An 18,008-nucleotide genomic window follows, 5' to 3' on the forward strand; every position below is an offset into this window, starting at 1 on the left:
TGAAGATCCATTCAAGGGTATGGCCTCTAGAGAGGTCACAAGGTTTTTCTATTTCAAGACCTACTGACCTAGTTTTTGATCGCAGTTGACCCAGTTTCAAACTTGACCTATACATCATCAAGATTAACATTCAGACCAACTTTCATACAGATCCCATGAAAAATATGGCCTCTAGAGAGGTCACGTTTTTTCATTATTTGACCTACTGACCTACTTTTTGAAGGCACGTGACCCACTTTCGAACTTGACCTACATATCATCAAGATGAACATTCTGACCAATTTTTATGGATCTCCATTCATAAGTATGGCCTCTAGAGAGGTCACAAGGTATTTCTATTTTTAGACCTACTGACCTAGTTTTTGACCACACATGACCCTGTTTCGAACTTGACCTAGATATCATCAAGATGAACATTCAGACCAACTTTCATACAGATCCCATGAAAAATATGGCCTTTAGAGAGGTCACAAGGTTTTTCTATTATTTCAAGACCTAGTTTTTGATGGCACGTGACCCACTTTCGAACTTGACCTAGATATCATCAAGATGAACATTCTGACCAATTTTCATACAGATCCCATGAAAAATATGGCCTCTAGAGAGGTCACAAGGTTTTTCTATTATTTGACCTACTGACCTAGTTTTTGATGGCATGTGACCCACTTTCAAACTTGACCTTAATATCATCAAGGTGAACATTCTGACCAATTTTCATGAAGATCTCATGAAATATATGGCCTCTAGAGAGGTCACAAGGTTTTTCTATTTTTAGATCTAGTGACCTAGTTTTTGAAGGCACGTGACCCAGTTTCGAACTTGATCTAGATATCATCAAGGTGAACGTTCTGACCAATTTTCATGAAGATCTTGTGTAATATATGGCCTCTAGAGAGGTCACACGGTTTTTCTATTTTTAGACCTATTGACCTAGTTTTTGATGGCACGTGACCCAGTTTCGAACTTGACCTAGATATCATCAAGATGAACATTCTGACCAATTTTCATGAAGATTTTGTGAAATATATGGCCTCTAGAGAGGTCACAAGGTTTTTCTATTTTTAGACCTACTGACCTAGTTTTTGATGGCACGTGACCCACTTTCGAACTTGACCTAGATATCATCAAGATGAACATTCTGACCAACTTTCATAAAGATCCCACAAAAAATGTGACCTCTAGAGTGGTCACAAGCAAAAGTTTACGGACGGACGGACGGACTAACGCACGGACGGACGGACAACGGACGACGGACGCTGCGTGATCACAAAAGCTCACCTTGTCACTATGTGACAGGTGAGCTTAAAATTAATCAATGTCTCTACCCTTGGAATGATACATTTCTTTAGTTACTATCTTTAACACTGAATGAATGTAAGATATCATGCAATATTTCTAGTTTTCACTTATCGTTTCTGTATTGTGTAACAGACCTATGATTCGACACGTGTATCGCCAAACTGACGTATCATGATAAAATGAATTTCGAAATAACAGGCCTATGATACGATATGCGTATCGCCAAACTGATGTATCATGATAAAATGAATTCCGATGTAGGAAAAAACTTTGAAAAACCTCTTGTCCAAAACCACAGGGCCTAGGGCTTTGATATTTTGCATATGACATCATCTAGTGGTCCTCTACTAAGATTGTTTAAATTATTCCCCTAGGGTCAAATATGGCCCCACCCTGGGAGGTCACATGGTTTATATAGACTTACATTTGTATATAGGGAAAAACTTCGAAAAACTTCTTGACCAAACCACAAAGACTAGGGCTTTGATATTTGTAATGTAGCATTCTAACATGGCTCGATTTGATTTCCAGTTAAACAAAGAAGAAAATCAAGCTCTATATATTCTGCGATAAACAACGGTTGACGCGCGGACCGGTAAGAGCATTATGACGTCATATTGCCGCATGACATTACATTACTCCTCGCGTAAACGACGTCCAGTATAATATCTATTAAAATATATCAGTGAGCCTGTCAGAATGAAAACAATCAAGACCTTCTTGTTATTTATCGTCTAATTAACCATGGTTCATCGTTCAGATGCTTCGGTACTTAACCACTTAGGCTAACGCCCTCGTGGTTCAAATCCTACGCATCTGAACTCTGAACCGTGGTAAATCAGACGATAAACAACTCGAAGGCCTTGATTATTTGTTAATGATCTTGTGGTTCTCTACCAAGTTTGTTCAAATTATCCCTCTAGGGTCAAATATGGCCCCGCCCTGGGGGTCACATGGTTCATAAAGACTTGTATAGGCAAAAAACTTAGAATCTTCATGTCCATAACCTACATCATTCAAATTTGGACCACATGTATAGTTTTGAGTGGCAAGATGAAGCTTGACATGAGTTGACCTTGATCTTGACCTAGTGACCTACTTTCACATTTCTGTAGCTACAGCCTTCAAATTTGGACCACTTGTATACCGAAACAAACTTTGACCTTGTTATTGACCTAGTGACCTACTTTCACATTTTTGAAGCTACAGACTTCAAATCTGGACCACATGCTTAGTTTTGTGTTCTGAAATAAAATATGACCTTGATTTCGACCTAGTGACCTTTTTTTCAAATTTGAACCACAAGCGTAGTTTTGTGTACCGAAATAAACTTTGATCTTGAGATTGACCTAGTTACCTACTTTCACATTTCTGAAGGTACAGGCTTCAAATTTGGACCACGCGCACAGTTTTATGTTTCAAAATAAAATTTGACCTTGATTTTGACCTAGTGACTTACTTTCACATTTCTTCAGCCTTCAAAGAACTTTCGTTTACAGTGAGCATATAATTTCTGTTCCTTGTGCAATTACTGAATGCATCAAGGGGGTGCATTTTGTGTTCGACAAGCTCTTGTTTCAACTTATCTCTGTAATTACTTGATGGATTGGATTCAAACTTGAAATACTTATTCCTCATCATCATCCACATCATCTGACATAAGGGCCATAACTCTGGCACCAATATTTCATGAATTATCCCCCCTTTTCACTTAGATTTTCAGGTTAAAGTTTTGATGCACTTTCACTCTATCTCTGTTATTACTGAATGGATTTGATTCAAACTTAAAATAGTTGTTCAACATCATCACTCACATCACATGACACAAGGTGCATAACTCTGGCACCATTTTTTCATGAATTATTCCCCCTTTTTACTTAGATTTTCAGGTTAAAGTTTTGGTGCAATTTCACTCTACCTCTTGTTATTACTGAATGGATTTGATTGAAACTTAAAATAGTTGTTCAGCATCATCACCCACATCATATGACACAAGATGCATAACTCTGGCACAATTTTTCATGAATTATTCCCCTTTTTACTTAGAATTTCAAGTTAAAGTTTTATGCACTTTCACTCTATCTCAGTTATTACTCAATGGATCTGATTCCAACTTAAACAATTGTTCAACATCATTACCCTTATCATATGATACAAGGTGCATAACTCTGGGACCAATTTTTCATGAATTATTTCCCCTTTTTACTTAGAATTTAAGGTTAAAAGTTTTGATGCACTTTCACTCTGTCTCTGTTATTACTGAATGGATTTGATTCAAACTTAAAATAGTTGCTCAACATCATCACCCACACCATATGACACAAGGTGCATATATATGCACCAATATTTAATGAATTATGCCCCTTTTTGCTTAGGATATACTTATATAGTGTTTTGATACATTTTATCTTAACCTCTCTAATTACTTTAAGTTGATATTTTTGACATAGACTCAGGCTATTGTGCAATATCTTCATCCAAAGTTGTAGTCATTAAACACTCCAGTGACAGCTCTAGTTTCCTCAGATGTGCCCAGTTTCACTATCCAGCATCAAAATAGTCAAGCGCGCTGTCTCCTGTGACAGCTCTTGTTTTGGGCCATGCGACCATCTATTTGCTGCCTCTTGCAGCAATTTTTTACTTGTATGTATGTTGAGAAATACAAGTATTTAGTTACAAACTGACAGTGACATGTATTAGGCCAAGACAATGTGTCTAATGTTTAAAGGTTTTCGCTACAGTTTCTGCATACGAGATGGGCGAAATATTTACAAATAACAGAATTTCTTCAAACCTTGGATATTGAAGGACAATCATCTAAGAAACAAAGATATGCAATAAAAGTCATAGGTCACCAGTACTGAAAAAGATTTATCTGCCCTTGAAAACAACTTCCCCCCACCCCGGCAGCATTATCAGACTGATTTTCAGGAGGAAAAAGTAGGTCACTAGGTTGTGGTAGGTCTTTAAAGAGGTGCTACAGATTTTTCTTTCCATATAGGTATTTATACATGATTTGTATGAAAAATTTGAGAAATATAAATGTCTAATTACAAACTGACAGTGACATATATATTAGGCCAAGGCAATGTGTTTAATGTCTAAACAATTTAGTGAATGAATGTAGCAGCATGCTCTGAAAAGAGAATAAGTTTGCAGATACATTTATTCAGGGAGGGCCTCAACACAGCAGGAATATTTAAATGATCTCATTACTGCAAAATGTTGTGTACTTTTCTCAGAAGTTTCAGCCCAACATGCTCTAAGAAAAAGCAAGTCTGATTATACAGCTCAGTTGTGGTTTTCTAAAAAAAAGACTTTGGCTTTTGCACACTTTCTACAGTAATTATCATTAAGTGACTGTTACAACAAAACGCTAATGCAAATACATTTTTGTACGTCAGTAATAATACCTCAATTTACTAGCTGATTTCTAACAGGAGTGTATTATATCTAGAACTGGCAATTCCTAGACTGTTTTACTTAGAACAATTACACCAACTTGCTATAAAAACATTCTACATAACATCAGTCAACACTGTAAGAAAGTAAATTTCCCCTTTTTGTCTAAACTAAAACACATGGAAATTATTGTAATGCTTTTTACAGGTTTCCAATGAAATTGTATACAGGAAAATATTATTAAAACTTATGCAGCTGTTACCTCTGTAACCTCTACAAATGGAGGTAAAATCACCACAGCTTTCATATAACTCAAAAACTTCAAGCAAGTGTTCAGACATGAAACCCTTTTGTACGTTCAAATTTACAAGATTGTCAGGAATTCGGTCTGAATGCAAGACTTTCAAATTACTAAGAACCCATTTTTGGTCTTCAATTTTGTCTTGTCAAAGCCTGGAAGTGTGAATTTACACTTCATTTCTCTTTACTTTGACACAATGATTATTTGAATCATTAGACTTCATTAATAGACAAAAATTAAAACAACAAATGCTAGACCTCTAAAGGTCTTAAAACTTGTATCTTTGATTAAAGTGGTTCTCAAACTGAAGTGGATCTGTTTCATATATAACTTTACTGTATATGTTGAAAATACATGATGCTTTTCAAATATGCTTCTACGAATTAAATCATTTCATTTAAACAATTTCATAGATGTAGAAACTACAAAAGACTTACATCATCTTCTCCTTGATCAACCTTGCTCTTTTTGAACCACCATCCATTATCCTGGCAATAAGCGAGACCAACAAATAGCGGCATGTGTAACAATGTGATCCAAGCTTCCCACGGAGTGATCTCGTCTGGTGTCCAGTATTTAACCGAAATCAACATCCAAATATATGCCCAAATAGAAAATATTGCAGTCAATATAAATACACCAAATTCACGAATGAATTTTGAATCAGGTTTTGGAACTGCAACAATACATATTGCAGTAATAATGAGCAAATTAAAGGCTGCACTTCCTATAATCGTGAAAGTGCCTAAAGAATCTTCATTTGAGGTATCTTTTCCAAGATTACTAGCCGTCTCTATAGTTGCCAACAATATTTCGGGTGCACTACTCCCCAATGCCATTAGTGTTAAATTTGCGACTGTCTCATTCCAGATGAGTACTTCTTGTTCATGTTTAACATTTTTCTCTTTGTCCCACCTAACTATAGTTCTTTTTTTACTTGTAATAGTTTCTATAGCACTCATGAAGATATCAGATGCAATAGCAATTCCAACAAAAAAGTAAGCTATAGCTAATACATAAAGAAAGCCACGTAGACCTGGGTTCCAGAGGTTCTCAGCAGGCAGGAGGAGCCAGCTCTCGCATGGTTCTGTGCCATTATCCAGCTCCTCAACCACATATCCCCTGTCATACTCAGTTTTTATTGTGTAAGGCATGTCTGTCTCTGTCAGCTTATACTGTACATCATTTTATGGCCCTGAAAATATAAAGGATAAAACCTGGTTATTTTTGATATGTTTAAGTATGAAAACCTTGAAATGACACCTTTCCTAAATCCTTTACCCCAAACAAACACTTCCTCTCTCATTTGTTCCAGACAAACCAAAATGACAAAACAAGAGGGCCATGATGGCCCTATATCGCTCACCTGTTATCACTGCACTTGAGGACAAGAAGGTCCTCAGAAAAAATACCTAAGTCCAAAGGACAGTAACAACAAAGGGAAGAAATTTAACCAAAAAGAAAAAAAAATTCTTACAAGGTACAGATATGTCAAAATACACCTACAAATTGGAGGTACCATCCATATTGTACCAAAGAAAAGTGGTCTTGGTTTTTCCCTACGGCCAATAATAAAAAAGTTACTAAAAATAAGCTATTTATAGAAACGTAAAAGGGAAGTAATTAAAAAAAAAAATATATTGTAAGAGAAGAAAAGAAGGATCTGCCAAATAAATCTGTTGACATAAATGTAATTTCAGATCAGTATCTTCATTAGTGACGGAGATATACCCATTTTAATTTGAAATAAAGGGAGGTAATTTGACATAAAAATCAGTCCATAGTTATCTATTCTGATTGGCTCAGTCGAACTAATGACAATAATGAAATTTCAAATATGTACTATACATACTGATATAAATCCATTTTGATTACAATCAGGGGAGGTAATCAGATATAAAATAACTCTGAACCTACGCTTGGATCTGATTTGTCATGGAATCCAAGAATTATTGTTGTTGAAGTTATTTTGGAAGTTTGTATCAAATAAAACCATAAATGAAGTCTTTTTATGGCTGCAAAAGCCAAAATAGCCAATTTTGGACCTTTAAGGGGCCATAACTCTGGAACCCATGAAGAAATCTGGCCAGTTCAAGAAAGGAGCCAAGATCTTGTGGTGATACAAGTTGTGTGCAAGTTTGGTTAAAATCGAATCATAAATGAAGCTGCTATTGTGCAGACAAGGTCAAAATAGCTAATTTTGGCCCTTTCAGGGGCCATAACTCCGGAAACCATAACGGAATCTGGCCAGTTCAAGAAAGGAACCAAGATCTTATGGTTATACAAGTTGTGTGCCAGTTTGGTAAAAATCAAATCATAAATAAAGCTGCTATTGTGCAGACAAGGTCAAAACAGCTAATTTTGGCCCTTTCAGGGGCCATAACTCTGGAACCCATAATGGGATCTGGCCAGTTCAAGAAAGGAACGGAGATCTTATGGTGATTTAAGTTGTGTGGAAGTTTGGTTAAAATAAAATCATGAATGAAATCCCTATCGTGCAGACAAGAAATTGTGGACGGACGACGGACGAAGGGCTATCACAAAAGCTCACCCTGTCACTATGTGACAGGTGAGCTAAAAACTAAATTGTCTAAATAGGTTGTTTCAATTTTGTCTTGCACAAAGTAAACATTTTTTGATTTTGGAATTATCTAATTGAGAAATTCCTAAGGGTGTAACGATACGCTCACCTTGTGATACGATATGTATCGCAATACAAAGTGTATGATACAATATGTATCACGATACATAGTTTTAGACGAAAAGACAGCAGAAACAAATTAAACTTCATTACAACTTGGTAACACATTAAAATAGATCCCTTGGATCATTCTAAGATTCAGATAATATAGCTACATTCAATCTAAAGTCTGTTAAAATGATTGCTAAGTTTCTGCTACACAAAATAGTCGCATATCAACTGCAATAATGACCTGCAGACTTTGTTATAGCAAGTGCTTGTGAAGAGGCAAAGGGCAATTTCCTGCATTACATCCTAGTGCCACAACTGATCTGTTGCACAAGTCGTAGATGAGGTTGTTCCCTTGTCGGTTGTATCTTTTTTGCTTGGATGAGAACAATCAGATACGTCAAAAGATGTACAGATGATGGCTTTCATATGCGCTGCCATATTGGATGCATTACTCGATTTATGACACATCTTGTAACAATGCCGGCATGTTGTTAAATTTTTTGTCATCCTATTTGATGGTCTTGAAACCAAAATGAATCCATATTTATTTAATTGTCGCCGATGGTGATTTATTTCAACTGACGCCATGATTGTTGATTTTTACTTCCCCTGAACTGGAGAATGAGAATACGTACCGTACGGGGCATGTGTTGTATCATAAACCGTATCGGTAACCAATAAATTTGATAAACCGCCCAAAGGTATTTAGTTACATCCTTAGTAATTCCCATATATCTCTTTGAGATTAATGATTTATGAAAACATCCTTGTGCCAACAAAGAGAGCAGCCCTACATACTAACCACATATGACTTACTGAATTCTATGTTAACTTTGTTTTATCACCTCTTATTACATTAAGTCCTACTAAGCAGTACATACTAGTTAGTAAGTCATACATAGCAGATGTAGGACTTACTACAAATCTCTGTTGGCATCAGTATGCTTCCATAAATTAATGTTTCCTTGCAGTTTGATATAAAATATTTTTATCAAGTTATTGTATCCAATGTGCTTTATAAAGATTGTTTCAATGAATGCATATAAAATCCACTGATCACAATAAAGTCTTTTGATAGTATCAAGGAATGATTTACACAGAAAAGCACTTTCTTTTTTCCCACAGCCTGATTTTATCATCCAAGAAACAGGGGAAAAAAAAAACCACTACAAAACTCCTTTTGAAAATAAGGTTTTGATTGAATCAAATTAAGAAACTGATGAATCAAGACATTGTGCAGGGTTAGACACTAACTTATTTGAACAAGGTTCCCAAAGGAATCTCTACTTTTTAAATCTGAGGGTCCTCCTCAGGCTTTGGGATCCCTCAAAATATGATATATAAAAACAATCACAACAGGTGTCTTATGAGAAGTTACGGTCGTGACCCCAGTGGGATTCGAACCCGCAAGCTCTGTATCGAGTGGTGACACCTTAACTCCTACAGAAGAATGTATCCAAACTGATATCAATTTACATGTTTGCCAAGGTCAAGACAAGGTCTTGACTTCGGAGACACTTGTATCTTATAGATATAATCATTGTCAAGTCTATTGTGACAACCACTAAAAATTATAATATCAAAAAAAAAATTCTTGAAAGTCTTGACTTCTCTTCATATATTTTAAAATATAAAATCTTAATATTACCTGGCATTTATATTTCCGATGATACAGAATTTATTGCAGTTTCTCTGTGAGGTTTGAAGATATAAAGTGTTAAAGTAAGGGAATTATATTTTTAGGCATAAAATTCTGTTTTGGATTACTTTCACATTGAAATTCATATACAATTTCATTTTGATGCTTGAAAGTTTGATTTATAGTTAATAGACTTATCTTCCGAATCGGAATCGGTAAGTAGGTTTTCTATTTATATAAAAAAAACAACCATCAAACTGAATAACACTACAAAAATAACGGATCGTAAAATTTCTGAAAGTGTAAAAAGATCACCGAGATCGAGACTCGTAACCGACTACAGTATTCTTGTACTAAAACTTAAAATATTTTTAGATAATATTAAGTAATATTTTGATGATCAAACGTCGGTACATCACGGGTGACTTCTGCTGCAATTAACTCTTGGGGTGTCATAAAATATTTGGAAGCCGCAGTCCTTCTGTTTTGATTAACACTTCCCGTTATGTAAGGCAAAGAGCTATAAAAATAAATATATTTTATATTTCTTTGTGTAAGGCCATAAATTCCAAGCCATCGTAAACACAAATTGTTGTTCAGGGGAAATCTGCATGTATCACGCGTGACCTTCATGACCTAACACATTTAAAAAGACTTAGATGTTAAATGGTTGTTATTTTTAGAACGAGGAAAGTCCCGCGAACCAGCCAGTTGCAGGCAGTTTTCTCAGTAATTTTCCATGACGTAGCGTCATGCACATGTTGGAAAAAAACCTGGTGTCTTTCTTTGAAAAGTACCCCATATATTTAAATAGTAACCACATGATCTTGTACGTAAATAATGATGACGAAATCCCATATTTTGAGTTAGTAAACATCCGGAATTTGTTTCTTTAGGAAAAGAACGAAAATACATTTCTATCTGGTAACTGATAGACACGGGTCAATACGTTTCTGTTTGGTAATCGATAGATACGGTGATAAACGTATCGATGTGGGAAAGGGTTAAAATATTTTTCAAACAGGTATTTATCTTTTACTTTTTGGATATCACTGACCAAAAAAATAGGTATCCAGCTGAAATCCCAGCTTTTAGAAGTTGGTGTTCCTCCTCAAAATTTGGGATCCTCGGGCCCCTGGGACACCGTTAGTGTCAAACCCTGTTGTGTGAAATGAAGTCAATTGTATCAGGGGAAAATATTAACTTTTTTCAGCCAGGGGCCACCTGGGCCCCTAACTTTTAAAAACTAGGGGCCCAGACCAAAAGTTAGGGGCCCAGTTAATACGGTCAGGTATCTGTAGTGAAATATTGCATTTCAGGTTGCTCTCATACAAACCGGGTTCAGTTGATTATCAACATTTACAGGGGATTAATTGATACAAGCTAATGCTTGTTTTATGTAATTGTACAATTGTATTTAATGGAAATTAAATTAAAACCTTTCAAAACTCAACAGGTCAAAATAAACATATTCAAAATACATTCAACATGTGACAGTGTTAAACTTTTCAACTTTAAACGTTTCTCATGTCCCCCAACAGTAAAAACTGCAAATGAGACCATTATCAGTATTTTGCAACCAGAGCCTGTTTTCTTCCCATTTTTTGTTAAAGTTCCTGGACCTTTTGTTTTTTCATAATCTTGATAATATTTTCGCTTTTCGGCCGCCGTTTGTACTTGCTTTTCAGTGGGCTTAGTAACCCCATCAAGAAAATGGCACATTTTTTTCTCAGTTTACTGGCTTCGCGTACATCACACATAGGGCGCCGCCATTACAAGGGAGATAACTCGCATCGGCGTGGTATGTCTAAAGTTCGTTCCAAAAAGCTAGCAGTTCATCGGCATCTCTACACGAGATGTGTAAATTAAGTTTGTGGTTCCGATAATAATGAAGCACATGCAACAGTGAAAACCGATGGCCACTTTTGCGAACCACGCTTTCAAATATTGCGCCACATTGGGAGGAAGCACTGCGCCGCACATGGGGTCACATGGCGTCGCAGTTTAAACGTGTCCGGTATAGACCGGTATAACGGACTTTCTCTTGACAGACCTCCATTTTTAAATGGAGTCGACTACGTTTTTGAATGATTCATACTATTGCAATCCATTTCCCAGTAGACATAAACATAAAGTCCAGACAGAGCAACTCATTATATTCCTTTCAGTTCCCAAGAGAACTGTGAAAAAACGAAGAGGCAAAAAAAAACACCGAATTATGGAAAATTTTATTTTTTTCACCCTGGTCGCCTCCTGGGCCCCTAACTTGCGATTTTTAGGCGCCCAGCCGATTTTTTGGTCGCACTGGGCGACTGGGCGACTGCTAATATTTTCCCCTGTGTATGCTTTCTACTCTTTGCTTTGTTTAAAGCAAATATAATGATACTATTTCTTTCAAACCTATGACAATATAGATAATAAGAAAAGTAAATAATCAATGATCTAGGAAGGATAAAATCTAAACAAGGTGTTGCAAAGTGTAATGGTGTTTTGAAATGTAAACAAAAAAGAATAAAACAAGTGAATGAAGTATTGCCATGCAATACAAAGTCCCCTACTGGAAGGCACCTAATTTTTTCTACTGCAGTATAACATAATGAACTGATATCTGTCAATGATGTATAAACAATATTGTACTACATATACAATATGTTATAACAACACACTTGGATTAAAATGTGCATATATAAAAACCCACAGTTGTTTTCATATTGAATTTTTTTGGCTGATTATAAAAATGTTATCATGTAAGTTATTTATAGTAACAACAAAGGGAAATTAATCTTTAAAAAAAAAAAATAATAATAATATAAGTCCACAAGAAACTCTTTACCAGGTAGAGATAGGTCAAAATAAACCTAAAAATTGGATGTAACATGCATGCTGTACCACAGAAAAGTGGTCTCGATTTTTATCTACCGGCAGTAATAAAAAAGTTACAATAAAATCTATTTATAGTAAAAACAAAGGGACGTAATTCTAAAAACAAGGGTGCCTCATGGTGGTGAACATTTGGTTCAAGTTACATCAAAATCCCTCCATGCATGAAGAAGAAATGTTCCGTACAAAGTCATTCTTGAATGTGACCTTTGACCTCTAAATATGACCTTGACCTTAGACCTAGGGACCTGGTTCTTGCACATGACATGTTGCCTCATCCAGGGGAATATTTGTGCCAACTGATATCTAAATCCTGCTTTGCATGACAAAGTTAAGGACCGGACAGGAAAAAAATCCTCTTGACCTTTGATTTCAGTGTGACCTTGACCTTTAAGCTAGGGTACAGGGTGTTGCGCATGACACATCGTCTCATCATGGGAAACATTTGTGCCAAGTAATATTAAAATCCCTTCATGGATGGCAGAGTTATGGACGGGACAGGAAAAAAACTCTGTTGACCTTTGACCCCCCAATTGTGACCTTGACCTTTGAGCTAGGGGTCCGGGATTTGTGCATGACACGTCGTCTCATCATGGGGAACACTTGTGCTAAGTGATATTAAAATCCCTTAATGAATGTCCAAGTTATGGACCGGACAAGAAACAGACCCTTTCATGCTATGTTAACATTTGACTGCTAGGAGTGGCCTTGACCTTTGAGCTAGGGGTCTGAAAGTTGTGCATGACACATCATCTTATTATGTGGTACATTTGTGCCAAGTAATATTAAAATCCCTTCATAGATGGGAGAGTTATGGACCGGACAGGAAAAAAGCCTTGTTGACCTTTGACCTCCAACTGTGACCTTGACCTTTAAGCTAGGGGTCCAGGTTTTGCGCATGACACGTCGTCTCCTCATGGGGAACATTTGTGCCAAGTAATATTAAAATCTCTTCATGGATGGGAGAGTTATGGACCGGACAGGAAAAAAGCCCTGTTGACCTTTGACCTCCAATTGTGACCTTGTCCTTTGAGCTAGGGGTCCGGGATTTGCGCATGACACATCATCTCATCATGGGGAACATTTGTGCCAAGTAATACTAAAATCCCTTCAAGGATGGGAGAGTTGTGGACTGGACAGGAAAAAAGCCCTGTTGACCTTTGACCTCCTATTGTGACCTTGACCTTTGAGCTAGGGGTCCGGGTTTTGTGCATGACACGTCGTCTCATCATGGGTAACATTTGTGCCAAGTAATATTAAAATCCCTTCATGGATGACAGAGTTATGGACCGGACACGAAATTGCGGACGGACGGAATGACGGAAAAGCGCATTCCTATAGTCCCCGAAACTGGTTTTCAACCAGTAGGGGACTAATAAAATCAAGTCAATACATAAAGATCTCCATTTCGGACTTTTTCGTTGTGAATTCCCAGACCCCATTATACAATCCCAACCTTGGTTTTTAGCTCACCTGTCACAAAGTGACAAGGTGAGCTTTTGTGATCGCGCGGTGTCCGTCGTCCGTGCGTGCGTCCGTAAACTTTTCCATGTGACATCTCTAGAGGTCACATTTTTCATGGGATCTTTATGAAAATTGGTCAGAATGTTCATCTTGGTAAATTCTAGGTCAAGTTCGAAACTGGGTCACGTGCCGTCAAAAACTAGGTCAGTAGGTCTAAAAATAGAAAAACCTTGTGACATCTCTAGAGGCCATAATTTTCAATGGATCTTCATGAAAATTGGTCAGAATGTTTACCTTGATGATATCTAGGTCAAGTTTGAAACTGGGTTACGTGCGGTAAAAAACTAGGTCATTAGGTCTAAAAATAGAAAAACCTTGTGACCTCTCTAGAGGCCATAATTTTCAATGGATCTTCATGAAAATTGGTCAGAATGTTCACCTTGATGATATCTAGGTCAAGTTTGAAACTGGGTCACGTGGGGTCAAAAACTAGGTCATTAGGTCTAAAAATAGAAAAACCTTGTGACCTCTCTAGAGGCCATATTTCTCAATGGATCTTCATGAAAATTGGTCACAATGTTCACCTTGATGATATCTAGGTCAAGTTTGAAACTGGGTCACATGGGGTTAAAAACTAGGTCAGTAGATCTAAAAATAGAAAAACCTTGTGACCTCTCTAGAGGCCATATTTTTCATGAGATCTTCATGAATATTGGTCAGAATGTTCACCTTGATGATATCTAGGTCAAGTTCGAAACTGGGTCATGTGGGGTCAAAAACTAGGTCAGTAGGTCTAAAAATAGAAAAACCTTGTGACCTCTCTAGAGGCCATATTTCTCAATGGATCTTCATGAAAATTGGTCAGAATGTTCACCTTGATGATATCTAGGTAAAGTTCGAAACTGGGTCACGTGCAGTCAAAAACTAGGTCAGTAGGTCTAAAAATAGAAAAACCTAGTGACCTCTCTAGAGGCCAAATTTTTCAATGGATCTTCATGAAAATTAGTCAGAAGGTTTATCTTGATGATATCTAAGTCAAGTTCGAAACTGGATCACGTGGGGTTAAAAACTAGGTCAGTAGATCTAAAAATAGAAAAACCTTGTGACCTCTCTAGAGGCCATATTTTTCATGAGATCTTCATGAATATTGGTCAGAATGTTCACCTTGATGATATCTAGGTCAAGTTTGAAACTGGGTCAGGTGGGGTCAAAAACTAGGTCCGTAGGTCAAAAAATAGAAAAACCTTGTGACCTCTCTAGAGGCCATATTTCTCAATGGATCTTCATAAAAAATTGCTGAGAATGTTCAGCTTGATGATATCTAGGTCAGGTTCGTAACTGGGTCACGTGCGGTCAAAAAATAGGTCAGTAGGTCGAAAATTAGAAAACCTTGTGACCTCTCTAGAGGCCATATTTTTTCACGAGATCTTCATGAAAATTGGTGAGAATGTTGACCTTGATGATATCTAGGTCAAGTTTAAAAGTGGGTCACGTGCCTTCAAAAACTAGGTCATTAGGTCAAATAATAGAAAAACCTTGTGACCTCTCTAGAGGCCATATTTTTCAATGGATCTTCATGAAAATTGGTCAGAATTTTTTATCTTGATGATATCTAGGTCACATGTGCTCAAAAACTAGGTCACTATGTCAAATAATAGAAATAACGATTCAACACTGGGTCATGTGGGGATAGGTGAGTGATTCAGGACCATCATGGTCCTCTTGTTCTATAAGCTACCTATAGGCCAAGTTTAATTTCAATACATCAATGCACACTGAAGTTACTGAGTGGAAACTTACCTCTATGCAAGCTACCTATATACCAAGTTTCATTTGAATCGGTCCCTCCTAAATCAAGTTATTGAGCGGAAACCAAAAGTTGATGCCGCCTGCCCGGACAACGACATTCGGCAATCTAATAACCAGTTTTTTTTTTTGATAACCAGGTTAAAGATGTAACATTATAACACTTAAAATATCATCAACTTTGGACTTGCCAATATTTGTGATTTCAGACTTTGTACCTTATTTACCAGTCAATCAGGCAAACACACCTTAGCAAACAATTAACTTATGGTGGAAACATATTTAAAATAATTTATTTCAAATTTTCTGAATTAGCTAAAATATCAGGTTCAGAGATGTTCATATACTGTTATTGATCTATGATAATAGTTGCGACCATTAAAAAAATAAAAAAAGCACCAGTTAAAGTATGGTAGCCAGAACTATAGGTATCGCACAGTATTATGGCGTTTTGAAATGTAAACAAACAAAAGAATAACATAAGTTTGAGTCTATATGTAACGTTTCCAGTATAAACACTAATTCCTCGTTGGCCGAGCGGTAACGCGCTCCGTCTCATACTTTTTTATTGCGAGTTCAAGTCCCGGACCCATATATTTTTTTTTAATTTGGAAAGTGTGTATAATTTTATACTGTTCGATAAAATTCAACGAGGACCTCTCAAGTTAGTATTAATTTGATTAACTGAAATATGTCATTATAATATACTAACATGTAATTATGTTTAAATACACTTCGCTTTAGATAATATGTAATGTTTTTGAAGCTCACCTGTGATATTTTAAAGCACAACGTGATGGTTTTATAAATTTTATGACAATCTTATATCTTACTTTAAAAAGCATTGCCAGGTCTTAATTTCAGTCTTGATTAATTTAAAGATACTACCGCCAACTTCATACGAAAATGAGAACAAATCAATGAATAAGAAACTGTTGAAGAACAAACCTATGTGAAGTATGTAATGCAAAATAAAACAAGAGCTGTCTCCATAGGATGACACATGCCCCCAATGGCACTTTGAATGAATAGTTATGGCCGATGTTTAGGACCTTTGACCTACGGACCTGGGTCTTGCGCGCGAGATGTCGTCTTACTGTGGTACACATTCATGCCCAATAATTTTAAAATCCATGCATGAATGACAACAATATGGACCGGACACGCCCATCAATGCACTATCATGAAATATGACCTTTAACGTCTAAGTGTGACCTTGACCTTTGAGCTACGGACCTGGGTCTTGCACATGACACGTCGTCTTACTGTGGTACACATTCATGCCAAGTTATTTGAAAATCCATCCATGGATGACAAAGATATGGACCAGACACGAATGCACTATCATGAAAAATGACCTTAAACGTCTAAGTGTGACCTTGACCTTTGAGCTACGGACCTGGGTCTTGCGCACGACACGTCGTCTTACTGTGGTACACATTCATGCCAAGTTATTTGAAAATCCATCCATGGATGACAAAGATATGGACCGGACACGAAAATTGCGGACAGACGGTTCAAAAACTATATGCCTCCCTTCAGGGGCATAAAAATAATCTTTGAACTGATGTAAGATTCAAAACATCAATCACTACAAAATGATCACAGTTCCATCCACTCATCTCCTGTGCCAACAAGCCAGCTATTGATTAACCTTCTTATAATCATAATTTGTGTTTTAAAGGAGACTGCTAGCCTACTGTTTGTTCATTTACTTACTGCTAAAAATAGAAATGCCATAATATTGTGTGGTATTTATAAAACTTCAAATATTTGTGAGTAGAAAGTTGATGCTGGTGTGAAAGGTTAAATTGGTAAATAAACGCTGGTTAACTAATTCTATACAAGCTCATTTTATTTTTTAAAATGGCTCAGAGCAAAACTAGTCTATGTGTATATAGAAATTGAAGCAGATAGACTAGTTTCGCTCTGAGCCCTATTGTTTAACCATACTTTTTCTGATTTTAAATAAAAACCATATCCCTCTGATTTTATGTAGATGTAAAAAGTCTTATGCAATGGATTATCATTATCACAGTCACGTTGTTCAAAATACATCGTCACTATCCTCAGTCCACTTAATAGCTATCCCCTATGCAGAAATTTATTTGTTTCGTCTATCCCTATAAATACACCTTAAAGCCATCATAAAATTATGAACATCTCCATAACAATAAAACATACTGAGTAATTACGAAACAAGGGTGCCATATTCACAAAATAGGCTTGTCGAGAGCTTGTGAAGTTGTCATTGTTGTACTGACCTTTGACCTCTAAGTGTGACCCTTGACCTTAGACCTGGTTCTTGTGCATGACACTCCGTCTCATGATGGTAAACAACTGTGCCAAGTTACATCAAAATCCCTCCATGCATGAAGAAGAAATGCTCTGTACAGTCATTCTTGAATTTGACCTTTGACCTCTAAGTGCAAGTGCACTAGACAACTTTTGGGGACAGGTACCCATACCCTCAGGAAGGGGAATTTTTTGTCGTTTTAAGACAAAAAGGGGAAGTATTAGCCATG

The 18,008-nt window shown here is 36.6% G+C and overlaps 1 protein-coding gene across 9 annotated transcripts in view; it reads right to left on the reverse strand.

Annotated features, from left to right (window-relative positions):
- LOC123565984 (sodium/calcium exchanger 3-like) overlaps positions 1 to 18,008 on the reverse strand; it is a 257,228-nt gene that overhangs the window by 153,792 nt on the left and 85,428 nt on the right. For all 9 annotated transcript variants that reach the window (XM_053550277.1, XM_053550272.1, XM_053550275.1 and 6 more), the window contains one exon: positions 5,440 to 6,197. In XM_053550277.1, the coding sequence (XP_053406252.1) occupies positions 5,440 to 6,156 (717 nt within the window). In that variant the 5' untranslated portion in view covers positions 6,157 to 6,197. The remainder of the gene's footprint in view (positions 1 to 5,439; positions 6,198 to 18,008) is intronic.

The sequence above is a fragment of the Mercenaria mercenaria genome, chromosome 8 (genome assembly GCF_021730395.1).
Source record: "Mercenaria mercenaria strain notata chromosome 8, MADL_Memer_1, whole genome shotgun sequence".
NCBI classification, from domain to species: Eukaryota; Metazoa; Mollusca; class Bivalvia; order Venerida; family Veneridae; genus Mercenaria; species Mercenaria mercenaria.